General features: G+C 46.8%; 1 protein-coding gene across 1 annotated transcript in view; it reads left to right on the top strand.

Annotated features, from left to right (window-relative positions):
- B4GALT1 (beta-1,4-galactosyltransferase 1) overlaps window positions 1-20,903 on the top strand; it is a 52,535-nt gene extending 31,632 nt beyond the window's left edge. The window contains exons 3-6 of the mRNA XM_090039007.1: window positions 10,969-11,156; window positions 12,204-12,326; window positions 16,882-16,986; window positions 17,367-20,903. Coding sequence (XP_089895133.1) covers window positions 10,969-11,156; window positions 12,204-12,326; window positions 16,882-16,986; window positions 17,367-17,502 — 552 coding nt within the window. The 3' untranslated portion in view covers window positions 17,503-20,903. The remainder of the gene's footprint in view (window positions 1-10,968; window positions 11,157-12,203; window positions 12,327-16,881; window positions 16,987-17,366) is intronic.
- The last annotated feature ends 6,954 nt before the right edge of the window (window positions 20,904-27,857 follow it).

Raw genomic sequence — 27,857 nt, 5'->3', positions numbered from 1 at the left:
TCCTCCATGTGTATGAATTAATGTGTATATGTTGGAGAGAAGGTGAAGTTCCTCCAGACATGAAGGATGGAAGCAGTCACTTTGTACATATACAAAGGTGATATGAGCAACTGCAGTGACTATCACAGTATATCCTTACTTTGTATCATTTTGAAACTGTTTGCCAAAGCTGTCCTGCTAAGACTGGAGACCCTTGTGAACAGTCTTCCATGGGTCTCAATGTAGTTTCAGATCTGGTAGAGCCACAAGGAATATGATATTTTCCTTGAGACAGCTACAAGAAAATTGCCATGAACTAAGGAAATCCCTGTACATAGTGTTTGTTGATCTCATCAAAGCTTTTGACCTGGATCACTTTTCTCATGCTCGTGACTGTTTTGGTCTGACCATTAGCCTAAGACAGTAGTTATGGGATAACAAGTTGACTGCCCTCCTGAAGTTAGAATAAATTATGAAAGCCTGGAAGTGGTTACAAATGCACTTACTTGGGCTCCACTATCTTGCAAAACCTTTACTTAGAAGCTGAAATTAATGTTTGCATAGGAAAGGCAAGCAACACCATGACTACATTTCAAAAGAGTTTGGAAAACAGCTCTGATTCTGTCAACAAAGATGTCCATCTATAGTGCTTGTGTACTTAGTTCTCTATTGTACAGCAGCAAAATGTGGACTCCTTATGCCAAGGAAGAAAGAAAATTGAACAGTTTCCATCTTCAATGTCTCTGATAACATGGCATGATAAAATCTCCAACTTCTTGATGTTCTGGAATGGGCCAGGGTAACCCAGTATGTTCATGCTTCTGAGACAGAGATATCTCCATTGGTTAGGACATGTGAATTAAATGAGCGATAGCCAAATCTCCAAGGACATACTCTACAGTGAGCTGGCCACTGGCAAACGTCAACTTGGATGGCTGAAACTCTGTTTTGTTGATGTCTGTGAGAAGAACCTTTGTGAGCTGCACATCAGTGGCCAATGCTGGGAATCAATTGCTTTGTACTACTGTGGGTGGAGAGCCACCATGAAGCAGGGCCTACATTGATGAGATGGAGAAGAGGCATCAGAGGCAGGCAAGACAGGATGGTACTTGGCATGCTGGTGCAGAATCAACTGAGTATGTTTGTGCAGCTTGCTGAAGGGTCTGCTTGTCATGCATCAGACTCAGCCACTCAACAACCTGTGTTGGTACCCGATAACCTACCAAAAGTGCAATCTCCATGGTCTCCTGAGACTGATGGCTGCCAATGATGAATCACAGATGAGATGTATGTAAAACTCGCTAATTTATATTTTTACCCCCCAACCCTGATAGAGCCATATTACATTTGCTCCAAAGATACAAACCAAACTCTGAACAGCTATGATCCTAAATTCAGTAGTTGCAATGACTTATCTGTCATCAAGTGGAAATATTGGGACTAGTCTAGAGACCAAACATTTTTTCGGTTAGCAATATAGGTCTTCTCCTGTCCCCTATTCTCTGCAGCTGCTAGTGCTATCCTTGAGGGGGATGCCATGCAGAAGCCTGAGTCAGTGGATATGCACTGTGGGTTTTGAAATCTTGGTAGACACAGTATGTAACTCTCATTAGCAACAATTCTACGTTACCTAAGCATTGCAGTGGATTTGTGAATTCCTCCTCCAGTGTCAAATACCTTTGGATATTCTCAGTGACTCTTTTTTGCTACTGGCAAATAATCTGGGCAGGCAGCATTTTGCCCAGTTATACACTAGAAAATGTTTCTAAACATAAAGGAACTTTCTGGTGTTGTCTTTCCTTAACTTGTTGGCTTCGGAGCCATACAGAAGACACTGGCCTCACAGCCTCCCATCTGTGTCCAGGTGCCTCAAAGCAGACCTAATGGGCATGGATACCCCAATTTCTTTGTCAGAGCTGGTTCCATAGAAAGTCCTGTCTGAATGTTGTTTTCCTGCTCATTTCTCTCACAAAGCAGAAGAGGCTTCTAGCCTGCGGTGAAAACCAGAAGAAATTTTCTGAGGCTCCCTTTCCTTTCTTCTCCTGCGGTGATTGCCCACCTTATAACACACATACTCCTTCCTGGAATGACAAAGGAAAAGCAGAAGAATTGTTTGGATATCCATGCAAACCTGTCTCTGTTCACCCCTTCCTTTGAGAGAGCCTTGTGTGTGGAGACTTGTCTCTGAAGAGGTCTTTATCCTGTATTTCTTGCCCAGTCAAATGAAGGATTAGCCTGCTGAGCTGGTTGTTCCAACCTGGAGAGTAAGAAGGATGTATTTGAGAAGCTTTGGAAGTTATCTTTTTGACAGTTCCCTAGTCCTCCATGCCTGACATGCAAGATGCTTGACTGAAGATCCTGAAGTTTGCAGTCTGTTTGGATGATTTCTTTTGCTAGAGCTGTTGCAAGGACTCCCCAGGGGAGGACAAAGAGCAATGGCCATAAACGGTTAGAGGATGGTTTCAGGTTGGATATAAGGAAAAACATTTTTATAGTAAGAATGACCAGAATCTGGACTAAACTTCCTAGGGAGGTGGTGCATTCCCCAACCTTCGAGAGGAGAATGTACAGACACCTTGCTCAGATCATTTCAGAAGTATTCCTGCCCAGAGCAGGGGAATTGGACTCAATCTTTTGAGGTCCCTTCCAGCCTTAATTTCTATGATTCTGTGATTCAGGTATGTCCGTCTGCTTCTCTCTGCTGTCTGGATGTGACTACATAGAAGGGAAGAAAGGGACAGGCTCTCAGCTAGACAGAGTGTTTGCCATTTGTCTGGTGGCAGCTGAGCTGCAAGATTCATTCCTTGTTCTTTCTTCCATTTTAGTAATGTGAGTCCCTTAATATGAAAGACCACTCTGAGGGATTCTCAAGGACAAGACACCTTGGTCAGTTTGGCTGGTCAGTTGTCCAGGTTCATCTGAGGTGATGAAGAGGGGCTATTGGGAAGCCAGAGGGTACACATATAGGAAGGGCAAGCCATCAGTCTGGTTTCCAGGAAGAGCTGGCAGGTAAATTCCCTTATATCAGCCTTCTGTATGCTTCCAGGATGTGCTAGGGTAATGAACTCCCTTAGGCTGGAAAAAGGTACTAGAAATTCCTCATACGATTTGTGTGCTAGTAAGCAACACAAAACATATCATCCTTTGACCTGACTTTGTTTCTGCAACTAGAGGCTAGAGAAGGAAACCAGCAAAAATGCTGATTTTTAGTAAAAGTGCCACATGACTTGCAGTGTTTGCCTTCTCCTTAAGTACAGGCAGTAACCAATTAGTATTGCATCTGGAAACTGCCTTTGTTGCCAGACCCAGTCTGGTACTCAGTCACATTCCCCTCAGTCAAAGAGAACATTATTTAGGGATGAACTCTGGTTTCTTTCCATACAACAAATAGTGTCACTGAAGCTGTGAAAACTTAGAGAATGAAGAGATACTAAACCAGCGAACAAGTTTGAGAATAGGGGTCAGCAATGTTTTTGGGCAGAGTGCTAAAAACACCTGCAACCTCAATTTGTAAGATGTTGGCATATTAGGGTCAGATGGTTGGGGAGTCACGAAGGGTCCAGTCCTTGTGGCAGCGCAACTTTGGCCCCTTCCCCACTGTCCACCCCAAGGCACACATGCACCTGCTGCCAGCAACAAGCCAGGTGTGGGCTCCACAGACCCCAGTACAACCGCCTGCAGCCTTCTGGCTGCCTACTACAGCTGGTCTAGGCTCTGGGCAAGCCCCTGCTGCGTGCCACAGTGCCCAGGCTACTTGCAGCATGCAGCAGGGAGGCTGCAAGCAGCTGTACTAGGGTCCACGGAGCAGTGGATGCACTGTTGCCAGGAGTGGATACGCATATGCCTTGAGGCGGACAGCAGGGAAGGGTCTGGGGCTGCACTGCAACAACAAAGATAGGACTCCTCGTGGTCCCCCACCATCTGCTCCAAGGTGCACTTGCTAAGCAAAATGCCTTTTGTGTCACGCTCTGGAATGCTTGCTGAGGCCTACCCATGTATTAGATCCTGTCTCTAACTTTTTATTTTCTTTACTTAATCTGTATCTCAACCTCCTACCCCAGAAATGGAGCATAAAGCCAAGTAGCATGGAAAGTATTTTTCCCACTTCTGCATTTGTTTTTCCTTTTGAAAGTCTTGGGACGAATAGGAGGCTAAAACCCTCTGTAGCTCTTGGGTTACCAAGAAATGTATAAATCTTGGCATCTATAACCTTGCCAATGATTCTAAATTCTCACAGGTTGAGAAACATATCCCTTAAGGAAGGAAAGGAAAAAGGAGCCCCAGTGTATGACCTGTCTGCTATGGTCCAGGGCTGTATGCTTGCTGAAATGGGTTCACAGACTTTTCCATAACATGGGCCACATCTCAACAGAGGGTCTTGTGAACTGCTTGTTTTCCCAATAGTAGGCAAGCCTGGCTCTCATCCCATTCAATTACATGGCATCCCTGAAAAAAGAACAGCAACTCTTCCCAGAAAATGGCTCCATCAGAAGAGGTGGCGGCACACCTTTTTTTACCAAGCTGCTTTCTAATGCATTTTAGACACTGGAGAGGAGGAGCAAGCCCCATGTAACCATAACTGGCCATCTCTCCCCAGACCAGAGTTAAGTTCTTTGTGTCCACAGAGATGCACAGGTCTGATAACCAGCATAGTGGAATACGGGTCCCCCAAATCTCTGACCTAAAGCAGAACCATAGATTTCTAATAGATATCTGAATGGGTTTAAATCTCAAAAACAGCTTTTTCTTGTTGGGGCTCCAACCTGGTGTGCATCTAGATTGCAAGATACTGTCACTTTAAACCAGGGGTAAAAGCGCAGGTTTGCTCTGTCATTGAATGGTAGCTGATTCATCTAGGTGGGTATGGCAGGGTTGTTCTAGGAAATCACTATACAATTTGCTTAAGGCAGGGAGCTGTGATGTCAAAGGGGAGAATTGTTTGTCAGCCAGTCAGCCTGCTCTAGATTCCATCCTGCCTTTTCTGCTTTTTTCTGAACCAGGGTTTGGCAACATTTTTAGGCAGCGTGCCAAAAACACCTGCAACCTTGACTTGTAAGATGTTGCCGTTCCAGGGGTAGTGGGGCAGGGGAGTCGTGAGGGGCCCTCTTCTTGTGGCAACGCAGCCCCAGGCCCCTTTCCTGCCATTTGCCCAGAGGCACACTTGCACCTGCCACCAGCAACAAGCTGGGCCACTGCCCTATGAACCCCAGTGCAGCTGCTTGCAACCTCTTGGCCGCCTGCCACAGATGACCCAGGCTCTAGGTGGGCCGCTGCTGTCAGCCTCAGAGCCTGGGTTGCTCACAGCAGGCAGCGGGAAAGCTGTAAGCAGCCACACTGGGATCCGCATAGCCCCAGCCTGGTTCATTCCTGGCAGTGGGTGCACATGCACCTTGAGGTGGATGGCAGAGAAGGGGCCAGGACTGCACTGCCACAACAAGGATTGGGCCCCTCCTGGCTCCCCCATGTGCTCCAAGCTACAGAGTGCCAAGGAAAATGCCTTTGGAGCCACTTTCTAAACCCTTTATTTTTGGGAGTGACAAGCACTCATTGCCTGGTAATTGCTGATGACTTCTAAATACCATTCAAAGGCACCTCAAACTGGGCCGTCACTTAGAAGCTGCCAAAGGATGAGGCTGAGTGGGGTGGGAGGGGTGCTAATTATATCCCAGCTGTAAAGGTTTAGGATACATAAATTTAGGTGAGATGCCTTTGTTACCTACTTTTATTATCAGGATGGTGATCCAGACAGGATTCTTTGTTTGGAATATAACCAGGAGAAATGCTTTAAACAATGATGTGTTGCTGGTCCTGGGGTGTCCTCCTCTGCTTCCACAGACCTTGCTACCTCACTTCGCACTTTTCTCTGACTGCTGAAACACACGTTAGGGCTGGGAGGATAGTCAACAGCGGTAAGCATGTTGTGCGCAAGTCCCTCAGCATCAGTGCAATGGCAGCTTGTTATGTTTGTCCATGGCACTTGCAAATAAATAACTTAAACCACAAGCGTAGACTGGCAGGCACATAATGTATTGGAAACATAAAGTAACATTATACCTTCATGGCCATTAACAGATTCAACAGAAAGTAACTTTAGATTCACATGTGCCAATTCAACACATTCACATACCTCTCACTGCCTTACTGCAAATGCATGATCCCCAGTTCCAAAGAGGTGCCTGGCACTTTCCTTTCTCTGTAACTCACCCACTCATGCATTTGGGTTCCTGAGCTGAGCAAAACCTTGGTCACCAACTGGCTGTCTTCAGTCCTAGGCTGCTTGATTCCATTTTGCATTTGTACCATAAACTGCAGAAATGAGTTATCTCACTGCATTTCTCTATTCTTTACTGTTCTCCCCCCAACCCCACCCCTCCAAAAAGGAAAAAAACCTCAGGAATCCCCAGAAATCCACTTAACCAGGATCCCTGTATCATGGAGTTCTCCATCTAAAAAAAATCCCAATTTCTCTGATTAAAACCCCCCAAGTCTACGTTTTTCCACAATTAAAATTGAATGATACCCCCGCATTTTAAAACAATTTGGAATCCTACCAGTGCCTCAGTCATTATAATAAAATAAATTTTAATGCCTTTATATTTCAGTGTTTGATTTTAGTTTTTTATCATGGAAGATAAGAGTTCTTTCTTCCCCCCACCCCCCCCCTTCACCAAGACTTAGGTCAAGCTGTGCCTCCCCCCCTGAGCTTTGTGGCACTGAGCAGCCCTGATATGCCAGTGGCTTGCCCCTCCTGCTGCACCTCATTCATAAGCCCCAGCCCTGCCAGTGCCCCTGATTCCCGACCTGCAGTCCCCTAGCCCTGTCCTCACTCCCAACCCACTGCCTCTACCTCCAGACCTCAGGCCCCCAGTGTGAGGAAGTGGGTGGGGGTGGGGAGGGCAAGGTATGGCACAGGCAACACTTGGGGAGGCATAGGGTAGTATAGGTGATGTGTCATGAGGGCATGGGGCACATACTCCTCCTCCCCAGATTTCTGTGCCCACACTGGGGCAGTCGTCTGTCAGGCTGGACCAGCTCCAGGTAGGAGTTACCTCCATGGTCCGGTGCACAGGACCTGGCATGGGAGGGAGCTCTGCACCACCATAGCTGCCAAGGTGAGGCGCAGCGGTGGCACAGAATTGTTCTCCTCGCTGCTGCCAGGTGGGCAGGGGGGACCTCACCTAGCATAGTACTCCCTCCTGCGCTGAGTGTTGCTAGCTAAGCCAAGGAGGCGGCTCCTGCCCAGAGCTGGTCCGCCCCAGCTGCAGCCCAGCGCCCTGGTGTGGGTGCAGAAATCTGGTGGAGCATATGCCCCCAGCCACATCCCCTGTGCCCTCCTGCCCCCCCCATCCCCTGCGCCGCATTGCCTGTGCTCCCTTGCTGCCCCACATGTTGCCCATGTCCCCCTGCTCCCATAGACTTAGCTGGAGGGAGCTGTTCTCCACCACACTGCCTGGCTGCCACATGCACATATGTGAGTGTCCCCTGCATCCTGCTCCCAAACAGTATTTTTCAGGCTGAAACTCTGCTAGCCTGTAAGGGGAAATGCATGGTTCCCCAGGTTTTTCTCCTTCAGAAGAGAAAATCTGTATTTTTTCATGGAACACGGAAAAGCTGGATCCCTGATGATAAGGCTCATTTTTTGAAGCTTGGTCTTCACAGGCAAATCACACAGCATGAACTTATGTGGTTTAAAAAGAAACTTGCTTAAACTTATGTGACCCTGTTGTGTGACTTGTGTTTTGTTTCAGTTGGAAAATGCCTTTTATTGACTGAGTATTAGTCAGTGATAGCTGCTTCCACAGAAGAATCTCAGCATTGTGGAGAAAAACCAACACAGGGCGCTTTGGCTGGGGAAGGAGAGGAGGAGAATTTGTGTATTGACCCTAGGGAGACCACTTTTTAAAAATGGAGTGACAGGACACATGCCTATCCCTTTCCACCCCACATGGCCAGAGCAGAACCATGGAGAGCAGGGGAGGGTATGACCTGCCCTGTTACTGTATCCTTGGGAGCCTAGCTGCGTGGCTGGGGACACAACTCCGTACTGCTGTCACTGCCCCCATTGCTGCCTGGTGGGCAGGGAGTGCCTTAACATGGTGGAATGGCTGGTACAGGGCTCCTGGCAGCGGCAGCACCAAGCCCCTCCGCCCTCCTATGCTGGGCCACGGTGGCCCTAAGGCGGAGGGCAGCAAAGCAGGGAGCCCCCAGTGGGCAGCCCACATCTGCCCCAACCCTGCACATATTTGGGGGGGGCACATGCCCCCCTCAGGAGTGCACACAGCAGCAGGCAGCCAGCCCCCTCACCACTTTCTGGACAAGCCACTTGTGGCTCCATCCCGCTCCCCAGCCAGTCCCACTGCTGCACATTCCCACCCTGCCCCTGGGCAGTGCCCCCAGTCCCTGCCCCACTTCCTCCCTCACCTTGGGGGCCTTAGTCTGCCCCTCCTATCTCTAAGCCTTCCCTCCCCATAGACATACCTGCAAGGAGCTGCTCTCCACTGCTTCCTGGCTCATGTCCTCATTTTCTTATCCCACCTGGAATAATGAATTTCCCAACTGGTTATTAATTTGGCCGGGCAGTGCATCCAGCATGAGAGAAGTATGGCTACCGTAAGCTTTGTGGCTTGTTCCAGGTGCGCTCCTTGATATCCTCTACCTGCCTAATTGATTGACATCTGTGTTCTGATACCTACTGATATGTAGCTGGCAGAGCGGCAGGACAAGATTTACTTGCAGAGGCACAATTCTGTTGGGTTCTGCACTTTACAGTCCAGACTTCCAGGAGCCCAACTTGCTGGCAGCAGGGTGCAGGGGGACTGGGAAGTGATTTTCTTTAGCAGTAGTACAAGTTACTTGCACATTGTTGGAAATGCTGCCTTGTGTAGGTGTGGTCAAATAGTTGTATCCTCAGACCTTTAGAACAAATGGTGGGGGAGGGCCTTGGTAAAGCTACCAACCTCACTAGCTGATCAGACTGGTGCCGTCCCTGATTAAATGCAGGCTCCAGGCATTTTTATTTTGTTCTGTCAAGTCTTTTTTCAGCAGCTCATCATGGTGCCAGAACATGTGACCCTCCCCACACATGGCCCAAAACTTTTGAGGCAGTTTTCCTTATAGCACCCTCAGAAAGCACTTCTGGGAGATGTCATCCCCACCCTGAAAATGAGGAACTGAGGCATGGAGACAAAGACCCCTGTTCAAAAGCCCTTCTGAATATGCTTAAGCAAGTGGATAATCCTGTTGCCCACCTACAAAGAACGTTAATGTTGTACTTCCCTTTTATTAAGCACATGCCCAACTCCCTAGATCAAGTTAACAGGTAAGTACTTTGGTAAATCAGGGTGCTGACATGCCAGTTCCCATAGGAAGTCTGTCAGAAACTGGAATAGGACCCAGATACCCCACTCCCTTAACCACAAAGTCATCCTTTTGTCTTATTCTTTATCCCAATTTATACTAAATTGTTTAGGCATCTTTGAATCCTTGAGAGAGTTGTTCTGCCCTCTTTGGATAGAACTACCTGTGACTTTTACTACTGAGTGCTGAGCAGCCGTTAAATAACATGGCAACCTCTAGGTGCCAATGGCTTTGTGCAGAAGAGCACCTTAGAAGAGGGTACTAGTTTTACCCCTGCCAGAGGTAATGCTGCCAAAAAGTTGTGGAACTGAAGTCCACTCTATGATAAGGTAGACTGGGCTCTGGCCCTGGTCAGCAGCCAGTCAAGGAGTGGGGCCTTGATAGACAAGCGAGTGATACCCTTTACTCCAGCAGCTCCTGTGGCCAACCTGGTTCCAAAGGTAATGGAACCTGCCTTTCTTTTATATTAAACTAGCAAGGTTGAGAGGGGGACACTTGTATGTGGGCAACTCATTGTCTCCATATATACTGCCCAGCCTTTTTCGCCCTGGAGAGGTCATTCCAGCTTCACTTTATCTTTCAAGCAAGGATTGCATTCAGTGAGCTGATGTCTCACTTGGCTTAATTCTTTCATCTCCCAAGACAGATAGATGCCTACCACTACTTGTTGTGATTGTCTCTACCTTGAAGAGAATGTAGAATGTCAGCCTCTTTCCCAAAATGGTTCCTCCCACCCAGAATAAGACCAGACTCTTCCAGGTTTCTGCCCAAGACCTTCATCTGAGGTGACATTATAATACAATGCAGACACCACCAGTGGCAACATGTAGGAGGTATATGGGGGTGCACGTGCACCCCCTGAGCGCGCTGGTGCACACCCTGACTGGCTGCACTTGCTGCTTAGGCAGCAGGTAGGTGGGAGCGCTGGTGCCCCCCCTCCAAGCGCTGGCTGGGGAATTGGCTACAACGATCAGCTGCCTTGCGCTTGGCCACAGGGGGACTCCTCCCCCTGGTCGGTGGGATCGGCCATGGGGGGACTCCTCCCATCAGCAAGATCAGTCACAGGGGAGACCCCCCCCAGTTGCTGACTGGTCATGGTGGGGGGCATGTGCCCTCCCACTAAGTCAGCACCAGTCGCCCATGGACTCCACAAAGGAAGCTTTCTTGCTTAATCTGACCATGAGCTATATGTGGTTCAGCTTCCGTACATGAAAGCACTCCACTGTGCAAAGAGCTGTTCTATATCACCTCACCTGTTTTCTGTGCTTCATCTGTGTGTCGTGATGTTTCATGTAGTTAGCAGGGGAATGACCCCTCCTAGAGATTTCTCATGCCAGTCACTGGTGAGAGCACAGTTATGTCCTACTTGCAATGCATTTCCCCTAGACTTCTCTGAGCTGCTCTTGATGCAATACTTCACTGAACTGAGCATTTTAGCAAAGCAATCTCTGTACCTTGGTGTCCAGCTTCTTCACTGGGTCATAACAACAGCCAAGATATGAGGCCTAGGAGTGACTCTAGTGGCTATGCATATTGGCTGGGGTAGACTGGGCGCTTGGTAACAGGTAAGGACTTGCTAATGCTAACCTGTCTCTTTAAGGTGCTTGACTGGTTTTATTTGTTTTGAATTAGGATGGAGATGAAGAATTTAACCGTGCTAAACTGCTGAACATAGGCTTCAGAGAGGCTTTGAAAACGTATGATTATGATTGCTTTGTATTTAGTGATGTGGACCTAATTCCAATGGATGACAGGAACATCTACAAATGTTATAGTCAACCAAGGCACCTCTCTGTATCAATGGACAAGTTTGGATTTCGGTGAGAGTTTTTTGGTGTGGCCTGCTTTGTTACTCAGATGTAGCTTAGTATTACATACCTCTCTCAGAGGGGTGGCCTCTCCATTATATGCCCAGTGTTGAAAGCTTAAAGTAAAAAAACCCCCAAAAACAAAACCTGCCATCTGAACCTCCCTGGTAAATAAATAAGAATGAGATGAGTTGATTCTTGCAGGGGATAGGAAACTTTTTAAAGGCTTCAATATTGGCTTGGTAAGATGGGGTGGGGGGGGGATATGATCTTTTTCAGAGGGATTTTTTTAGTTCCATTATGTATTTCATATGGAAAGTCTGGAGCCCATCAACTTCTAATTCAGACAGATAGCAAAACAACAAAGAAGTGAACTGTAAATGGTGAGCTGTACTTCTGAACATATTTAAATAGGCTCATAAATACAGATTTGGACTACATCAATGCTTCCTTAGTTCTGCAAGAGAATGACTTCTCTCTCAAACCCCACAAGGGAAATTCCCTTACAGTCATTTTATTATTTAAATGGCCCTCTGTAAAATGAAATACAAACATCATCCCCAATGATGAGTAATAGTTTGGTCATGGGTGGCATACACATTTGCAGTGTTTGTCAGACTTTGCCAGATTCCTCACTTTTTTAATGCTGCACTTGAAATATTTATTTATTAAAATATTTACCCTAAACTTTATGACAAAGTGTCTGTGGCCCTGTTTGACCCCTTCACTATTACTTTGGTTAATCTGCACAGGCTCCAACCCTATCCTTAACCAAGTGCCTGCACCACCTCCCTGGGCAGACAGAAATGTGCCAGGCTGCTCACTGCTCCAGGCACAGAGTAGGAGAAATTGGTGGAGTCTTGGCTTCCTACCCTTCATTGTGCTTAGTTTGGGTGTTGGACAGTGACTTACTGCTGGTACAGGCTTGGATCAAATTACTGTCCTCAGTCTCTTGGAAGGCAGAGGGTCACAGTACCCTGGGGTCACTTGGGGGTGGGGGATGGGTCTTCTCAGTTCCAGGCTTGGTGCACTACTAACTCTGTCTTCCTCTTCCTTCAGGTTACCTTACAATCAGTATTTTGGAGGCGTGTCCGCTTTAAACAAGGAACAATTCTTAAAAATCAATGGGTTTCCGAACAATTACTGGGGATGGGGTGGTGAAGATGACGACATTTATAACAGGTAAAGAGTTCTACTGAACCATGTATGTGGGAAATGTGCCCAAGTGTTCATTTCCACCCCTGCATGAGATTTGGTTGTCTGCATAGCAGCAGACAATGGTGGTATGAAATACAGAGCTTACAAGCAGCCAGTGAGTATTGGTATTGCAGAAGCAGGTATTGGGAGCCTGCTGGGTGCCTACATAGCTTGGGGTCCACAAGGAGAAGAGAAATAGCTTCTAGCAGTGAAGTGCATGTGTGTGATCAGGAGGGACAGTCTCCCTTTCCCATCTCCAAACTGGATATGTTCATAGTACTGATCTCAACACTGGAGCAGGGTCAGGGGTTCAGCTGCAGAAAGGTGAGTGTCCTTTCTTTGTTCTTTGCTGTGTAGAAGACTCTTACCCAGTGCTGGAGACAGCAAACTGGGAAGGCCAAGCTGAGAGGAACCACAATTCAGCCCTCTTGTCAGGAAACTCTTTCCTTACCTCCAGTACCATAGAGAGTTTGGGGTGAGTGCTGGGGCAAATCCCTTCGTCAAATTTCTGTGAGCAAGGGCCAGAACTCAAAGCTCCTTCATTTCAGCAGAGTGCTCTAACCACTAGGCTGTCATCAGGGTCCCTTCTGATTGCTCTCCCTGTGGCCCCAAGATTCGCCAGCTTCAACAGGAGGGTGGAAGGTGCCCACACCCTGGTTTTCTCAGAGCCGTGGTGAGTTGGGCACTGTCCTGGGAAGTGGAAGATATAGGTTCAAGTCCTTTCAGGCTGTGGAGCTACTAGTACCACAGTCATTAACTGGATATTCTAAACACCAGACAATATATGCCAAAGGTGTCTCTGACCACTGTGTATTGGGTGTATGCCTTCAGAAGTAGTGGGAGCTAAGTATACCACATTCCAGAGGAGACACCAATGCTCCAGAGACAAGTGGGTGTTATGATGCACCACTGTACTCAGCATTTCCTGTTGGCTAGATCTTAGAATCATAGAAAGAAGGACTGGAAGGGACCTGTAAGATCATCAAGTCTGGTCCCCTGCCATGAGCAGGAGGTAATGGGCTCAAACAAGCTCAATGAGGTGCTTGTCCAGCCTCCTTTTGAACATCTCCAGAGATGGTGACTGCACCACTTCTGCTGGAAGTGTGTTCCAGATTTTGGTAACTCGTACAGAAAAGAAGGTTTTCCATATGTCTAGCCTAAACTTTTCTCCAACTAGCTTGTGCCCATTGGTCCTTGTCCTCCCAGGGGGTGCTTTTCTGAAAAGTTGATCTCTCAGGTCCTGGTGTATATCTCCCTTGATATATTTGTAGGTGGCTATCAAGTCACCCCTCAACCTTTTTTTACTCAGACTGAACACCAAAGTCTCTTCTCATAAGGCCTATCCCCCAGGCCCTTCTTGAAGTGCAGTGCCCAGAACTGGACACAGTACTCCAGCTGTGGCCTCACTAACACCGAACAGAGAGGGAGGAGCGCCTCTCTGGATCTATTGGCAAGACATCTGCTGATGCCCACCAGAGTTCTATTCGCTCTGTTGGTGACTTCATCACACTGGTGGCTCATATTCATCCTCTGGTCAGTTGTCACCCCCGGCTCCCTTTCAGATGCAGTGCCAGCCAGTGGACCACCACCCATCGTATAGATATGGTGAGGTTTCATGCTTCTCAGATGAAGGACCTGGCACTTGTCCCTGTTGAATCTCATCTGATTGTGTTCAGCCCATAGGACCAGCCTCTCATGGTGGTCCTGTCCTCTGACATCTTTGTCCTGTCCTCAGACATGCCTGCTTTTCCCCACAGTTTTGTGTCATCCACAAACTTAATCATTGCGCTTTTCACTCTGGCATCCAGGTCGTTGATAAAGGTGTTAAAGAGCACGAGCCCAAGCACTGATCCCTGGGGGATACCACTGGAGACAAACCTCCAGGAAGAAGCCACCCCATCAATTACAACTCGCTGGGATCGGTCACAGAGCCAGTTGCCAACTCACTTCACTGTAACCTGATCTAGGCCTGTACTCTCTAACTTAATTGAGAAGATTTTGTGGAAAACAGTATCAAAGGCCTTGCTGAAATCGAGGTAGATGACATCCACCTCTTGTCCCATGTCCAGGTGGTTAGTTACCTGGTTATAAACGGACACCAGGTTTGTTAGGCGTGACCTCCCCTTGACAAAGCCATGCTGGTTGTTTCTCAGTACCCCACAAGTTGCAAGTTTGTGATTGGTGGCCTCCTCAACAATTTTTTCAGAGCTTTTTCCCAGGACTGATATCAGACTGACCAGTCTACAGCTAGCAGGGTCATCCCTCTTTCCTTTCTTAAAGATAGGCACCACGTTAGCCCTCTTCCAGTCATTCAGGACCACTACTGAGTTCCACGACTCTTCGAACAGCCTCGGCAGAGGCACTGCTATTTGCTGGGCCTGTTCCTTCAGCACTCTCAGATGCAGGTTGTCTGGCCCAGCCAACATGAAAACATCCATATGGTCTAAAAGTAACTTTACCTGTTCAGGGCTGATTTTATATGGACTGCTGTCATTGCCGCATTCTCTGTGCCTTTGGGCCGGTGACAAGTTCTCGCCTGGTTTCAGGTGTCTTGGTGTCCCTGACGTCTAGCACTGACCTGCAGAAGTGCCCACATCTCCCATAGTCTGTCTAGAGAGTTAGGGTGCCCGAACCTGTCTGTTTGAGCCTCTTTTTGGAAGTGCCTACTCCAGGTCAACTTTATAAAATCTCTGGATGTCCAAACGTAGTCTAATTGAATTGTTAAAAGTGGTGTGGCTACTTCTGTAAACAAAACAGGGCTGCCCCTTATTTGTGATCCACATGGGGTTTTTCTCCCAACCTCTTCTAAAGATGGGTAGAAATGGAACCAGTTTTCATCCCACACTCAATTTAAGGCCTGGATCCATGTTTATAGCAGCTTAAATCAAGTAGCATTTTGCATACACACTGCCTTCCCAGTGAGATAGTCAAAGAGGAGACCCATCCTTCAAACTCCCTTTGGAGCTTGGGCGATACGAAGGTGCTCAGCAGTGTACAGGATTGGGGCCTTCTTGCTGCCACTGACTTGTCTGAAATTACATGTAACCCTCCTGCCCAAATGTGAGATTATATTTTCTCCTTGCAGTGTAGGGCATCACCCACCCTGCTCTGCAAGTCCCTCCGCTTATTGATATCTACCGGGGTCTGTCATGTGCCAGACTGCAATTTGGTTCAGTCTGTTAACTTGCTCATAACCAGAGATCCTGGTTTTCCATGTTAAAAAAATCACAAATTCTCTGATTAAAAACCCCCAAATCCATGATTAAAATTAAAGGCCCTCATTCCTCCCCACAGCCCCCCCGCCCCAAGGCCCTGCTGGTGCCCCTCATCCCCCCACCCACAGCCCTCTGCCACCCACAGCCCTGCCAGAGGGGGCCTCCAGCTGCCATGGCTATGGGACCAGGGACCCAGGTCCACAGCCCCCTGTCCCCAGCAGGAGGTGGCAGCTGCTGCAGCAGAGCAGAGCCCAGTTCCCTCCACTGCTGCCTGTCTGCTGCAGGCTTCAGCAGGGGAGTGACTCCTTGCCACTATGTGCACGCCTGTGGGACAGGGGAGACCCATGCCCCATGGATCCATGCACAGAGTGGGGGCGGACCTGGGCTGCCCACTGTGGGCTTGGGCTCCCACCCTGCTACCCTCCTCCATGGCCTCTGCAGCCCAGCAGGTGCAACTAGGTGCTGCAGGGCAGAGCAGGACCATGCAGGGATCTCCTTGCTGCTGCAAGCTCCACGCTGCCCTGGTGAGGCATCCTCAGCAGCAAGGGGCACAAGCTTATGCCACCACCCCTGCAGAACTGGGTCACTCCTGCTGGGCTTTGGAGGCTCTGGGGAAAGGCAGCAGGGTGGGGAGCCCACAAAGGGCAGCCTGCCCCCACCATGTGCACAGATAGGGGGTGCATGGGTCCTGCCCCCCTGGGAGTGTGTGCAGTGGTGGGGAGCTCCCCCCAAGATGAGCTGCCTGTGGCCCAGTCCCACTCCATGCCAGGAGCCTGAGGCTATATAATGCAACCCTGGGCCCCAAGCCCCGTGTACCACCTGGCTGGGCAACAGCCCCAGATGTGCCCAACTCCCTCCATTGCTCCCTATGGGGGCCTCAATCCCACCCCCCGCAATTTACCTGCGAGAGCTGCTCTCCAGGCTGCCTGGTGGCCATGTGCATATACCACCCCCTGCCTGGTGTCCCCCCACTCCCTCCCACCCAGCCCCTTACAAATCCATGGATTTCTCTGGTAAAATGAAAAATCCGTGGTTTCCTCCGATAAAGTGTAAAATCTGTGGTTTTTCCCATTTTTCTGTGAGAAGGAAAAACCCAGATCCCTGCTCATAGAACTGTCTTCTGGGTGGCTGTAAAGGAGTATCTGTTTGGGCATAACCTTAGGCATGGCTTTATGCTGAGGAGCTTTATTGTTGAATGAGATGGCTTTTTCCAGTCTGTTCTTGTAACCAGTGCCCAGGTTTGTAGTAGAAGCGATTTTACCTGTACACTCACTTACTTGCTCTTCAGGAATATTAATAACCGTTTCATATGTTTACTTTTGCAGGCTCGTTTTTAAAGGTATGGGGATATCTCGCCCAGATGCTGTAATTGGGAAATGCCGAATGATTCGCCATTCAAGAGACCATAAAAATGAGCCCAACCCAGAGAGGTATTTCTCTACCCTTGCTGAACCTTTCTTAGCAACTAGAAAAGGCTGAGAACCCTAACCATTGTACTTTTTCCTGTTCAGTGTTCAAGGCCTCATCACACAGGTGCTTGCACACAACGTACTTTACTCTCATGCCTGAGTTTTTGCTTGAGGATTAACGTGGAGTGTTTAATCTGACTTCCTGTCCCTGGGGCAGGGTGCTGGACTCTTATGATCCTCTGGGGTCCCTTCCAGCCCTAATGTCTATGAAATCCATGAAATCCTTTGAACTGATTCTTGTTGCGGTCACTCAACTCTGAACCTGTAATGCATGAGGATTTGATATGTAACTTGGAACTGGAAAGCATTAAGATGTTAATTTTATGTTTCTATTTTCACAGATTTGATCGAATTGCTCACACAAGAGAGACAATGAATTCTGATGGTATAAACAGTCTATCCTATAAGGTTATAAGAACTGACAAGTACCCTTTATACACAAAAATATTAGTGGACATTGGCTCACCAAAAAGTTAGTGTTGCAGAGGCATGTCAAATGATTTCATATGAGATGATTTACTAGGAACATCGGATCTATAGGACCTGTACTCTGATCAAAATGAACAAGATAGCCTCATTCGAATATACAGAGCTTTTTTCCCAAAATGTCTGGGGAAAAAATAGATTTTTTTAAAATCCAAACTTGACTTTATACAACTTTCTAGCTCTACATTATTTTTATAAATTTAAGATCTGTAAATATGAGTTGTGAATATTTACATTGCCAGAAAATGTTGGATATTATATATTTGCTGCAGTGCTTCCCTTGTTAATAGTTGTATGCAAATTTTACTGATCGCAAGCTGTGGTGAATCAGCAGTTAGTACCCATATTCTCCCCTGTCCCCAATCCTCCATCCTTTAAATTAGGTTGATTGAAAAACTGCTTTAACAACATTGCTGTTACGCTATGAAGGACTGGAAAATGCTGCTGAAGTTGTAAAAGTTTACACTTTGTATTAGATTTTTTTAATGGAGGCAGTATCATATATTCTTGTTTAACATCTACCAAAACAAAATCTAGCTTAAATTTTACAGATAGTCCATTTTGTGTAATCTCAAACGGGATTTTAAGTAATTTGGGAGCCCACCTTCCATTAAGCACTACACAGGCAGGAAATGATGGAAATCTTAATGGAAGATGCAGCGGGTAGAATCAATATTGTGATCAGCACAGTTTCTGTCTCCAGATAAACCTTCTTCTGAATGTAAAGATGTTTCTTGCTGTAGAGCAGAAAGATTTATCCTTTCCCTTTTTTTTAAGGAAGGCAAATGGGTTGTCATTGGAGATGAAACAATAATCTCATTCTTAAATAACCTTCACCAAAATTTGTTTACTGTTGTAAAAGTTTATCACCTCATTGAAATATTGTAAAAGATTCATAAAAACAAAAATAATTTTCTTGCAGTGTTGTACATAAAACTTGAATTCACTGTTGTGTTGCTGGGACATTTTAACAAGATTTTGTGGGATAAATTGTTTTGGTTTTTTTAAGTAATTTTTGTCTGCCATTATACAGTATGTTAATACCCTGATTAAGCTAGGGTGCAGCATAGTCATTAATCTAAGCCTTAAAAACAGTGTGTCTTTATAAATTATAATGTATTTTTATAACGATAGGCTGCTTCATTGTGTATAAGCCAGGTATTAACTTTGCTCCTTATATGTGTCTATAAAATCTTGCACTCCTTTAATGCTTTGGTACTAACAGGATAGTAAACACAAGGTTTATTTTTTGTTATTCAAAGCCCCTTCTAAGTGTGTCAGTTATGCTGTGGGAAATTATTCCTAGTTAAAATTTTAGTCAATTTTTTAGCTGTTGGGGAGATCTTTAAAATACTTTATTTTTAAATACACAACAAAACAGTGCTAGCTGTATATATGCCTTGCTTTTCCATTTTATGACAAAATGAGAACCCCTCAAAAATCAATGCATTGAGAGTGGTTGGAAAGTGTTCAGTATTTCAGCCAAAATTTTTGTGATTTTTTTTTTTCTTGTTAACACTTCTCTCCAGCAACTTGCAAAGCTGGAGCTTGGTTCAAAGAGGAGGAGTAGCCTGTAGATGAGGTCTGTGGTGCCTGTTGAGTTCACTTCTGCCAGCTGGTGGTTGAATTGAATCTCTGCATAATGGGAATGGTTCCTCTACTCTTCTTTGTTTCCTGAGAAGAGAGGGGCAGCTCAAATAGTTGTTTTTCACTATAGAAGAGCCCCTATGTTGTTCAAACTGGTTGTGCCTTATTCAGATTTAGTTCTTGGGCCGCTGGCTGTGGTTTGAAGTCTGGATGAAGACCCCAATAATGGATTGTAAAGTCTGTGTGGGATGTAGTTGTCCTTCAGTCTGTTATTTCCAAAGGCTGTATATGCACACAAGTTATATCTATGTGACGTTAAACCAGGGCAGGTGCTCTCACTGGTTTGGTTATTATAACTGACATCTGTAAATCTGCCAGAGGCACTGAAACCTCTATAAGAGTGTCTGCATGCAGAACTGGACCTGTTTAGCCACATCCGTGTAAAATTACGCCTGTAGTTAAATTGGTGAGAGCTCTGGCTCTGAGCAAAATGGGGAGCCAGCTGCTGCTTGGTAACTTTTCTGAACTAATCCTGGACTTGGTATAGGCAGATTTGGGTGCTCCAACAGGTTTCCATGGGACTTTGGTGACTGCCTGCCTGCCCACCTGCATGTACCTTTTTGCAGGACCAGTGCTAAGCAGCCCAGCTTACAAATACTTGAACTTGAAAATGATACAGAGAATAATTCTGGCAGAGACAAGCTTGGTAGCACATGACTTGGGTCTGCTCCTGGAACTGGGTGAATTCTCTCCCTGCAAAACTCAGGCATGTGCAACAACTCATATTAGCAGACTGAGTTTGTCAAAGGTGCTCAGAGTGAGGCTCCCACGACACCCTCGCTCATTCTCAGCAGCATGTAGGCACCAAATTATATGTAGGCTCTTAAACATCACAAGGACTCAACAGCGACCGTGAAGTGACTTTGTTCACTAATGTGCTGCCTTTACCCTCAGCAGGTAGTAACGTGTGAACATCTGAGCCTGCAAATACTGTCAGTTCTTCCTCTGCACCAACTATGCAAAGATGCTATGTATTGCACTTGACCTTTTTTGCCTTTACCGCTCTGTGAAGATCAGGAAAACTTTCTACAGAAAAAAAAAGTTCTCTTTAAAAATAAAAAGCTCAAGTAACCGAATGCCATGTAAATGGTAACTTCTGGCTGTCAGCCTCAAAGATTTCTACAAATGTGCCTTAAAAGAAAGGGGGACATGGCAACCTTGAACCAAAAGAAAAGTGTCTTACAGCTACACAAGCATACGAGAAAAGCCTGGGGGTTGGGGGGGGGCTTTTCCTCCTTTCTGAGAGATTTACTTAAATCTTTTGATCCTCAGTCAGGATTTCCCTTTTCTGAGTTCACCTCTCCAGCTGTGAAATTTCTTCTTGACATGAGCAGTCCATGAAGTCCAGTCACTGTTCTCTCTCTGGGGTTTTCAGGGGCCTTAGGTATAAACATGCACATCGCTCAGAAGTGAATATTGACTGAATTTTACCTTGTGGTGGTTCCCCATCCCAATGCCCTTAGCAATGCACAAAACAGTCTTATGTAAAAAGGGTCAGAAGTTAGAGAATGCCATGAAATAAAACATGGTTGCCTAATTTCTTCAGGATAATTGTGTACTGTTTAGGATATTGCATGTTGTAGTTTGCAACCTTGTATCACATGTCCTTCATGCATTTACGGAATGGCATAGATGTTTTCAGCATGTCTTACTTTGCACTTTTGTCACCTATATTATTTACAAATGTAAAAGTTGAGATTCCTACTTTGATATTCATGTCAAATAAAATATTTTCAGTTATTATGCTTGGTGCTCTTACTCAAATTTCTTTTTTTTCATTGCTGCTTATACAGTTAACATGGTTTTCATATAGGTAACATCTGATTTCCAAGTCAAAGGACCTGCATTTCATAAAGCAGCCCAGTGCAAACCCCTCCACATGTATACAATCCCCTCTGTTCCTCCACAGTGAAGGCCTGTGGGAGGGATGGGTCTTGTATCCTCCAGGACCCTCCATTGTCTCTGTATTGGACAGCAAGCAGCAGAAATTTGAACTGGGGAACTTCAGCTACAACTGCTTAGGAAGCAGGGCTTGATCTGCATGGACAACAGCTTTACCAGTTCAAGAAAAAAATTTACAATTTTAAAAAATGTCCTATTCTGCATTGAGATGAAAGAGATCTTTTGAAAATCAGGAGACATTACACTGAGAATAGCCAGTGGCTTAGGTACTCAGCTGAGATGTAGGGCACCCTGTTCTAGTCCCTGCTCTGCTTGATTCAGGCCATGTGGTACTTGAACTCAGGCTGCACGTATGCCAGGTAAGAATCCTGGCCACGATGCTATTTCAAATGGTGCTTTTTGAATCTCTCATGTTGAGGGTTGCTCCATTTTGTACGAATAGTTGCATATTTAGTGGTACAGACACTTGAATCTGGATCTTAGCATTGTAAACACCTGAGATACAGTACCAATTTCTCTTTCTGTTTTAATGGATATTTAGCTATAAACTAGTGCCGTTCCAATAGAAGAAAGTGGAACACACTCACTCCACACTGCTGAATAGATAAGCCTGGGCTAGAAAAGAGGTGGAAATCTCTGCTCTGAGTTAACTGGAGTGCCAAATCACTGGTCCAACAATTGACAATCCCTGGCTCTCCCTGTGCCACTGCAGAGGCAAGCTGAGAATTCCTGTCTGCTTGAATGGAGGAGGGGCCTGCGAGTTTGGCCTGGGCTCTGGTGGCAGGAGCTGGAGTGAGCAGAAGGGCTTCTTGCACATTTAGGATACTTGTATACTGTTTAGGATACTATGTGTTGTAGTTTGCAGCCTTCTGTCACGTGTCCTTCATTCATTTACTGAATGGCATAGAAGTATTTCCACTGGGAAATGAGTATGTGCATTCCCAGCACTACAGCTGGTAGCCATAGTGGCCGCAAGGACTGATGGCTCCCACTAGGGAGCCAGCATTTTTTCCTTCTGGTAAAAAAAATTTCCTGCAGATTTTGCAGACATTGCCTGATTTCACAATTTCCATTACATTCATGAAACCATAATCTGAGTAGATCTGTAGTCATCCTGTGAGGATGGATGGATCATAGGCCTGTGAATTCATCCCCACCCTGCCATATCTGTACTCCTGAAGAAACTGCTTTATTTTCCCCTCTGCTCACTGTAGCCACATCCAGGGAAAAGGAAATTCTAGCTGGTCACCAGGGTCTGGCCCTTCTCCAGCCATGTGCATCAAGGGCTGTTTTGCCATGGTGCTACTTGATTGCTGCCAGGTCAGATTAGGGCTGGAGCCATCACAGACTTTGGGCCAGTGCCAGTAGTGGAAATGTATACACAGTGACTTTTTGGGCCGGTTGGGCTGCATGTGATCCTAACCTCCATGGGGTGGGAGCACCAACATAGATTTCCTTTCCAGCCTGAGTCTGGCTGGCTGCAAGATAGACAGGAAGTGAGGAGCAGGGCTCTGGACTTAGCAAAGTCACCTCTGTCCTAATGCATGTCTTCATTTTCCATCCTGCTGAAAAAGGAAGTGCTTGTTTCAAGAAGGAAGTAACATACTACTTTGGGTTGCCTGCTTGCTTGAGCCTTCTTTCAGGGACCTTCAAATAGGCTGTACAGCTTTATGCTGCCACTTATCCTTCCTTTTGGTTCCAACTCTGAGATTTTTTTAAATCTGTGTAGATGGGGGTTGGGGTGGCATGGGTGTGAAGTCACACGGTTGACCGTCCAGAAATCACAAGTTTGAGATCACAGCAGCTCACAGCACAGCCCTGTCAGATTCCAATGACTGTGAAATCTGCTAAATACCATGTCACAAGCACACAGGAAAGAAAAGGATCTGTGTAACTTACATTTATATAATGTGCCTGTTTACTGTGCAGCATTCCCAGGCTGATTCCCTTTCCTGCACTGAGATGGCCTGCTCAGCTATGTTCTGCTCTTGGGTGTTTTAGCAGTCTTCCCACTTCTGGCAGGTAAACATAAAAGTATCCAATAGTGACTTATTTTCCGTCCAGAGCCAGTTTCGTGCTGCTTAATTTGGGGTCAGCTCTTGCAGTGAAGGCTCTGGACTAAGGCTTCAGGGGTCTGAGTTCAGTCACCAGCTCTGTCACTTCCTGCATGACCTTGGCTTGTCATTTCCCCCTTCTGTGTTTTGCATCCACAGATGTTTTTAAAGCCGTCCAGGGTTATTAGACTACCAACCTGTAAAACATCAGCAAAGCCTTCTACTGGCCAAACACTTCTCCTCTAAACAGACATTTTTCCACATCACTACTAATAGCAATGTTTTCCTGCAGCAGTTAAACTATTGTTTCATAGTTTCATAGTTAGTAGGGTCGGAAGGGACCTGAGCAGCTCGTCAAGTCTGACCCCCTGCCATGGCAGGAAAGAGCGCTCGGGTCAAACAACCCCAGCAAGGTGTACATCTAGCCTCCTCTTAAAAACCCCCAGGGTAGGAGCCAGCACCACTTCTCTTGGAAGTTGGTTCCAGATCCTAGCTGCCCTGACCATGAAGTAGCGCCTCCTGATATCTAATCTGAATCTACCCTTTGCCAGCTTGTGACCGTTAGTTCTAGTCACTCCTGGTGGTGCTCAGGAGTACAGGGACTCTCTCAATGCCTGCTGATCCCCCCTGACTAGCTTATAACAGGCCCCCCTCAGCCTTCTCTTCTGGAGGCTGAACAGGTTCAGGTCCCGTAGCCTCTCCTCGTAGGGCCTGCCCTGCTGCCCCCTGGTCATACGAGTGGCCCTCCTCTGGACCCTCTCCATGTTGTCCACATCCCTCCTGAAGTGTGGCACCCAGAAATGGACGCAGTACTCCAGCTGCGGCCTGACCAGTGCCGCATAGAGGGGGAGGATCACCTCCTTGGACCTGCTTGAGATGCATCTGTGAATGCATGACAAGGTGCGGTTGGCCTTCCTAACTGCCTCCCCACACTGCCGGCCCATGTTCATCTTGGCATCAATGATGACTCTAAGATCCTTTTCCGCCTCTGTGCTGACAAGAAGGGAGTTCCCCAGCCTGTAGGTATGGTGCCGGTTGTTCCTCCCCAGGTGCATCACTTTGCACTTGTCAGTGTTGAATCCCATCCTATTCTCATCTGCCCACCCCTGTAACCTGTCTAGGTCTGATTGTAGCCTATTCCTCCCTTCTAGCATGCCCACATCCCCCCACATCTTAGTGTCATCAGCAAATTTGAACAGGGTGCTTTCTACCCCCTCGTCCAAGTCACTGATGAAGATGTTGAACAGCGCGGGCCCGAGAACCGAGCCCTGGGGGACCCCACTGTCCAGGCTGAAAATGACCCATCCACTACCACTCTCTGGGTGCGGCCCTCCAGCCAGTTGGTGACCCATTTGACTGTGTAGGTGTTGACACCACAGTCCCCCAGTTTCTTAATGAGAACGGGGTGAGAGACCGCATCAAAGGCCTTCCAAAAGTCCAGAAAGACTATGGCCACTGCTACCCCTGCATCTAAGGATTTGGTGACCTGGTCAAAGAAGGCACCAGGTTAGTCTGACAGCACCTGCCTCTAATAAACCCGTGTTGGTTGCCCCTAAGCATAATCTCCCCTGCTGGCCCCTCGTGGACATGTGCCAGAATAATTCTCTCAAAAAGCTTACCCAGGATCGAGGTAAGACTAACTGGCCTATAGTTTCCTGGGTCCTCCTTCCTCCCTTTTTTGCAGATGGGAACCACATAGGTCCTCTTCCAGTCACTTCTTTAAATGCTTTTTCATTAAGCCTTAGGGAATTATTGTTAATCATAGGAATAACAGATGTCCACAAAGGAAAAAAGAGAAACAAAGCATTTCCAAATAACTTAAAGAAAAGAAATCCTGAACACTAAAACAAATTTGTCACGTTTTCCCTTTAAAAATACTTAACAGAAAAGCAAAAGCATTAATGATTTGTTTTGCAGCCTTAACTGTACAAACACCACTCTACACGTGGATTTTTAATACAAACAATTGCGACGCAAACAATTTAAAAACAAATGCTGGTGTGCCAGGATCATTAGTACAGCCAATGTAGATTAAATCTGAGGCTTCTCATGAACCAGCCAAATATGCCGTGTTTATTTTGATAGAGGAAGGTCTGATGAAAAAAGGTCCGTGCAAAGCTGAGCAGAAGTTTAAAGAAGGCTCAGAATTTATTTCTGACCTTACTGATGGAAAAAGTCTGGGCCTGTGCAAGTGCTCCTTAACCACATTGCGATCTGGCAAAATTTCACCAGCTCTAGGTTGTTAAAGCCACTAAGACACTGGGCTCAGCTCACAGCAGGGCTGCAACAACTGCACTCTGAGCTGGCTAAGCCACGCTTTGTTGAAGCAAAAGTCCAAAGCGAAAGAGGAAAGAAAAGTAATAAAATAGGGAAGGAAAAGGACACATGAGGGAAGGAAGAGCAGCGGAAATCTAAGTCTCATGTTCCAGGTGGTGTGCAGGACTTGGAGCTAGCAAAGGAAGTGATGTCACCTGAGTCTTGTCTGGTCAAGATGTGCCGCTGACAATGGAAACCAGCTGGTGTCATGATGGATTCTGGGATCTAAGGGCCTAAGGGGGCGGGGAGGGGAGCCATGATGAGGGAGATCTTTTAATCTACCTGGTTTTCTTGTTGCCAGTGTCTAATAAAGCCCCCCAAAGGGACAATGGTGGAACAGCCTGCCGTCTCATTACCTTATTCACCAAGTGGGCCTACCAATGTTAGCAACTCGATCTGTTGCCCTCATGTGTACCAGACATAATCACAGCTCTGTCCTTGGGTAGTATCAGTCATTTTTTTGTTTAGACTAGATTCAACACTAGATTTTTTTCCTGGCTCTTGTACAATTTATATAACAGGCTGTGTTAGAATTGCATTGCACTGAGCGAAGTGGGAGTGCAGCCCTCTACGCAGTAGTGATAGGCCAGGTAAAGGGAGTGGGTGGAGGGAGGGGGTTAGCACTGAAAAGATGTCTCATATACAAGGGATATGTGGACAAGCCATTGGCATGGTGATCTGTGCACAGGGGCTGACAGGGGCAGGGGAATTTAAGGGAGAGAGGGTGGCGGTCCCTATGCAGGCCTGCTCCCAGTTTGGAGGTAGCACCAAGGGTAGCCTGCAGCACAGAGTTCACCCTGAGGCTCTCCCCCAACCTGCCACTTTGAAATGCCTTTTGGTTGAGCAGCTCTGCAGCCCCACAACAGAAGCAGGCCCGTATTCCTGCCACCATAGCTCTGCAGTTTCTCTGCCAGAGGTTCTAGGATCCTTTGTTCAATATCTTCATTAATGATCTGGAAGATGGCATGGAGTGTGTCCTCAGCAAGTTTGCAGCTGACGCCAAGATGGGAGGTGTAGTAGATATGCTGGAGGTAGGGCAAGGATTCAGAGTGACCTAGACAAATTGGAGGATTAGGCAAAAGAAATCTCATGATGAGATTCAACAGGGACAAGTGCAAAGTCCTGCACGTAGGATGGGATAAACCTATGTACTGCTACAGGCTTGGGAGCAACTGGTTAACCAGCAGCTTTGCAGAAAAGGACCTGCGGGTTACAGTAGATGGTAAGCTGAATATGAGCCAGCAGTATGCCCTTGTTGCCAAAAAGGCTAACTGGGCTGCATTAGTAGAAGCATTGCCAGCAGATCGAGAGAAGTGATTATTCCACTCTATTCTGCACTGGTGAGGCTACATCTGGAGTACCGTGTCCAGTTTTGGGTCCTCCAGATGTGGATGTGGATAAGTTGGAGAGAGTCTTATGGAAGGCAACAAAAATGATTAGGAGGCTGGGACACATGACTTCTGAGGAGAGGATGAGGAAATTGGATTTATTTAGTCTGCAGAAGAGAAGGCTGAGAGGAGATTTGATAGCAGCCTTTAACTACCTGAAGGGTGGTTACAAAGAGGATGAAGATAGACTGTTCTTAGTGGTGACAGATGACAGAGCAAGGAGCAATGGTCTCAAGTTGCAGCAAGGGAGGTTTAGGTTGGATATTAGGAAAAACTTTTTCACTAGGAGGGTGGTGAAGCACTGGAACAGGTTACCTAGAGAGGTGGTGGAATCTCCATTTTTGGAGATTTTTAGGGCTGGGCTAGGCAAAGCCCTGGCTGGAATGATATAGTTGGAGATGGTCTTGCTTTGAGCAGGGGGTTGGACTAAATGGCCTCCTGAGGTCCCTTCCAACCCTAATTTTCTGTGATTTTATGATTCTTTGATCTGACTGGGCTCTGTTATGTTTCAGGGGCAGAGATAATTGAAGGAGACTTTCTGAGATCGGTAAGATCCACCCAGCATTTCTTTCTCTCTTGCTTGTGGACATAATGGCCACTCCTGTGCTGATGACACAGCCTGGGGAGGGTTGGGGGGAAAGGGTGTGCCCAGGGGGCAGCTTTGCCAAGAGCAAAAGAAGGGCTGTTTGCACTGCTAACTCTAGGGGGATCTGAGGAACAGGAGTGCGGTGGGGTCATAGTTTCATAGTTTTGTAGTTTCTAGGGTTGGAAGGCACCTGAGTAGATCATCTAGTCCGACCCCTGCCATGGCAGGGGAGAGTACTGGGGTCAAACGACCCCAGCAAGGTGTACATCTAGCCTCCTCTTAAAGACCCCCAGGGTAGGAGCCAGCACCACTTCTCTTGGAAGTTGGTTCCAGACCCTAGCCGCCCTGACCGTGAAGTAGCGCCTCCTGATATCTAACCTAAATCTTCCCTCTACCAGCTTGTGACCATTATTCCTGGTCACTCCTGGTAGTGCTTGGGGGAACAGGGACTTC

The sequence above is a fragment of the Crocodylus siamensis genome, chromosome 3 (assembly GCF_052110815.1).
Source record: "Crocodylus siamensis isolate JL-2025a chromosome 3, ASM5211081v1, whole genome shotgun sequence".
In the NCBI taxonomy this organism is placed as follows: Eukaryota; Metazoa; Chordata; order Crocodylia; family Crocodylidae; genus Crocodylus; species Crocodylus siamensis.
This window is presented reverse-complemented; position numbering and strand designations above follow the sequence as displayed.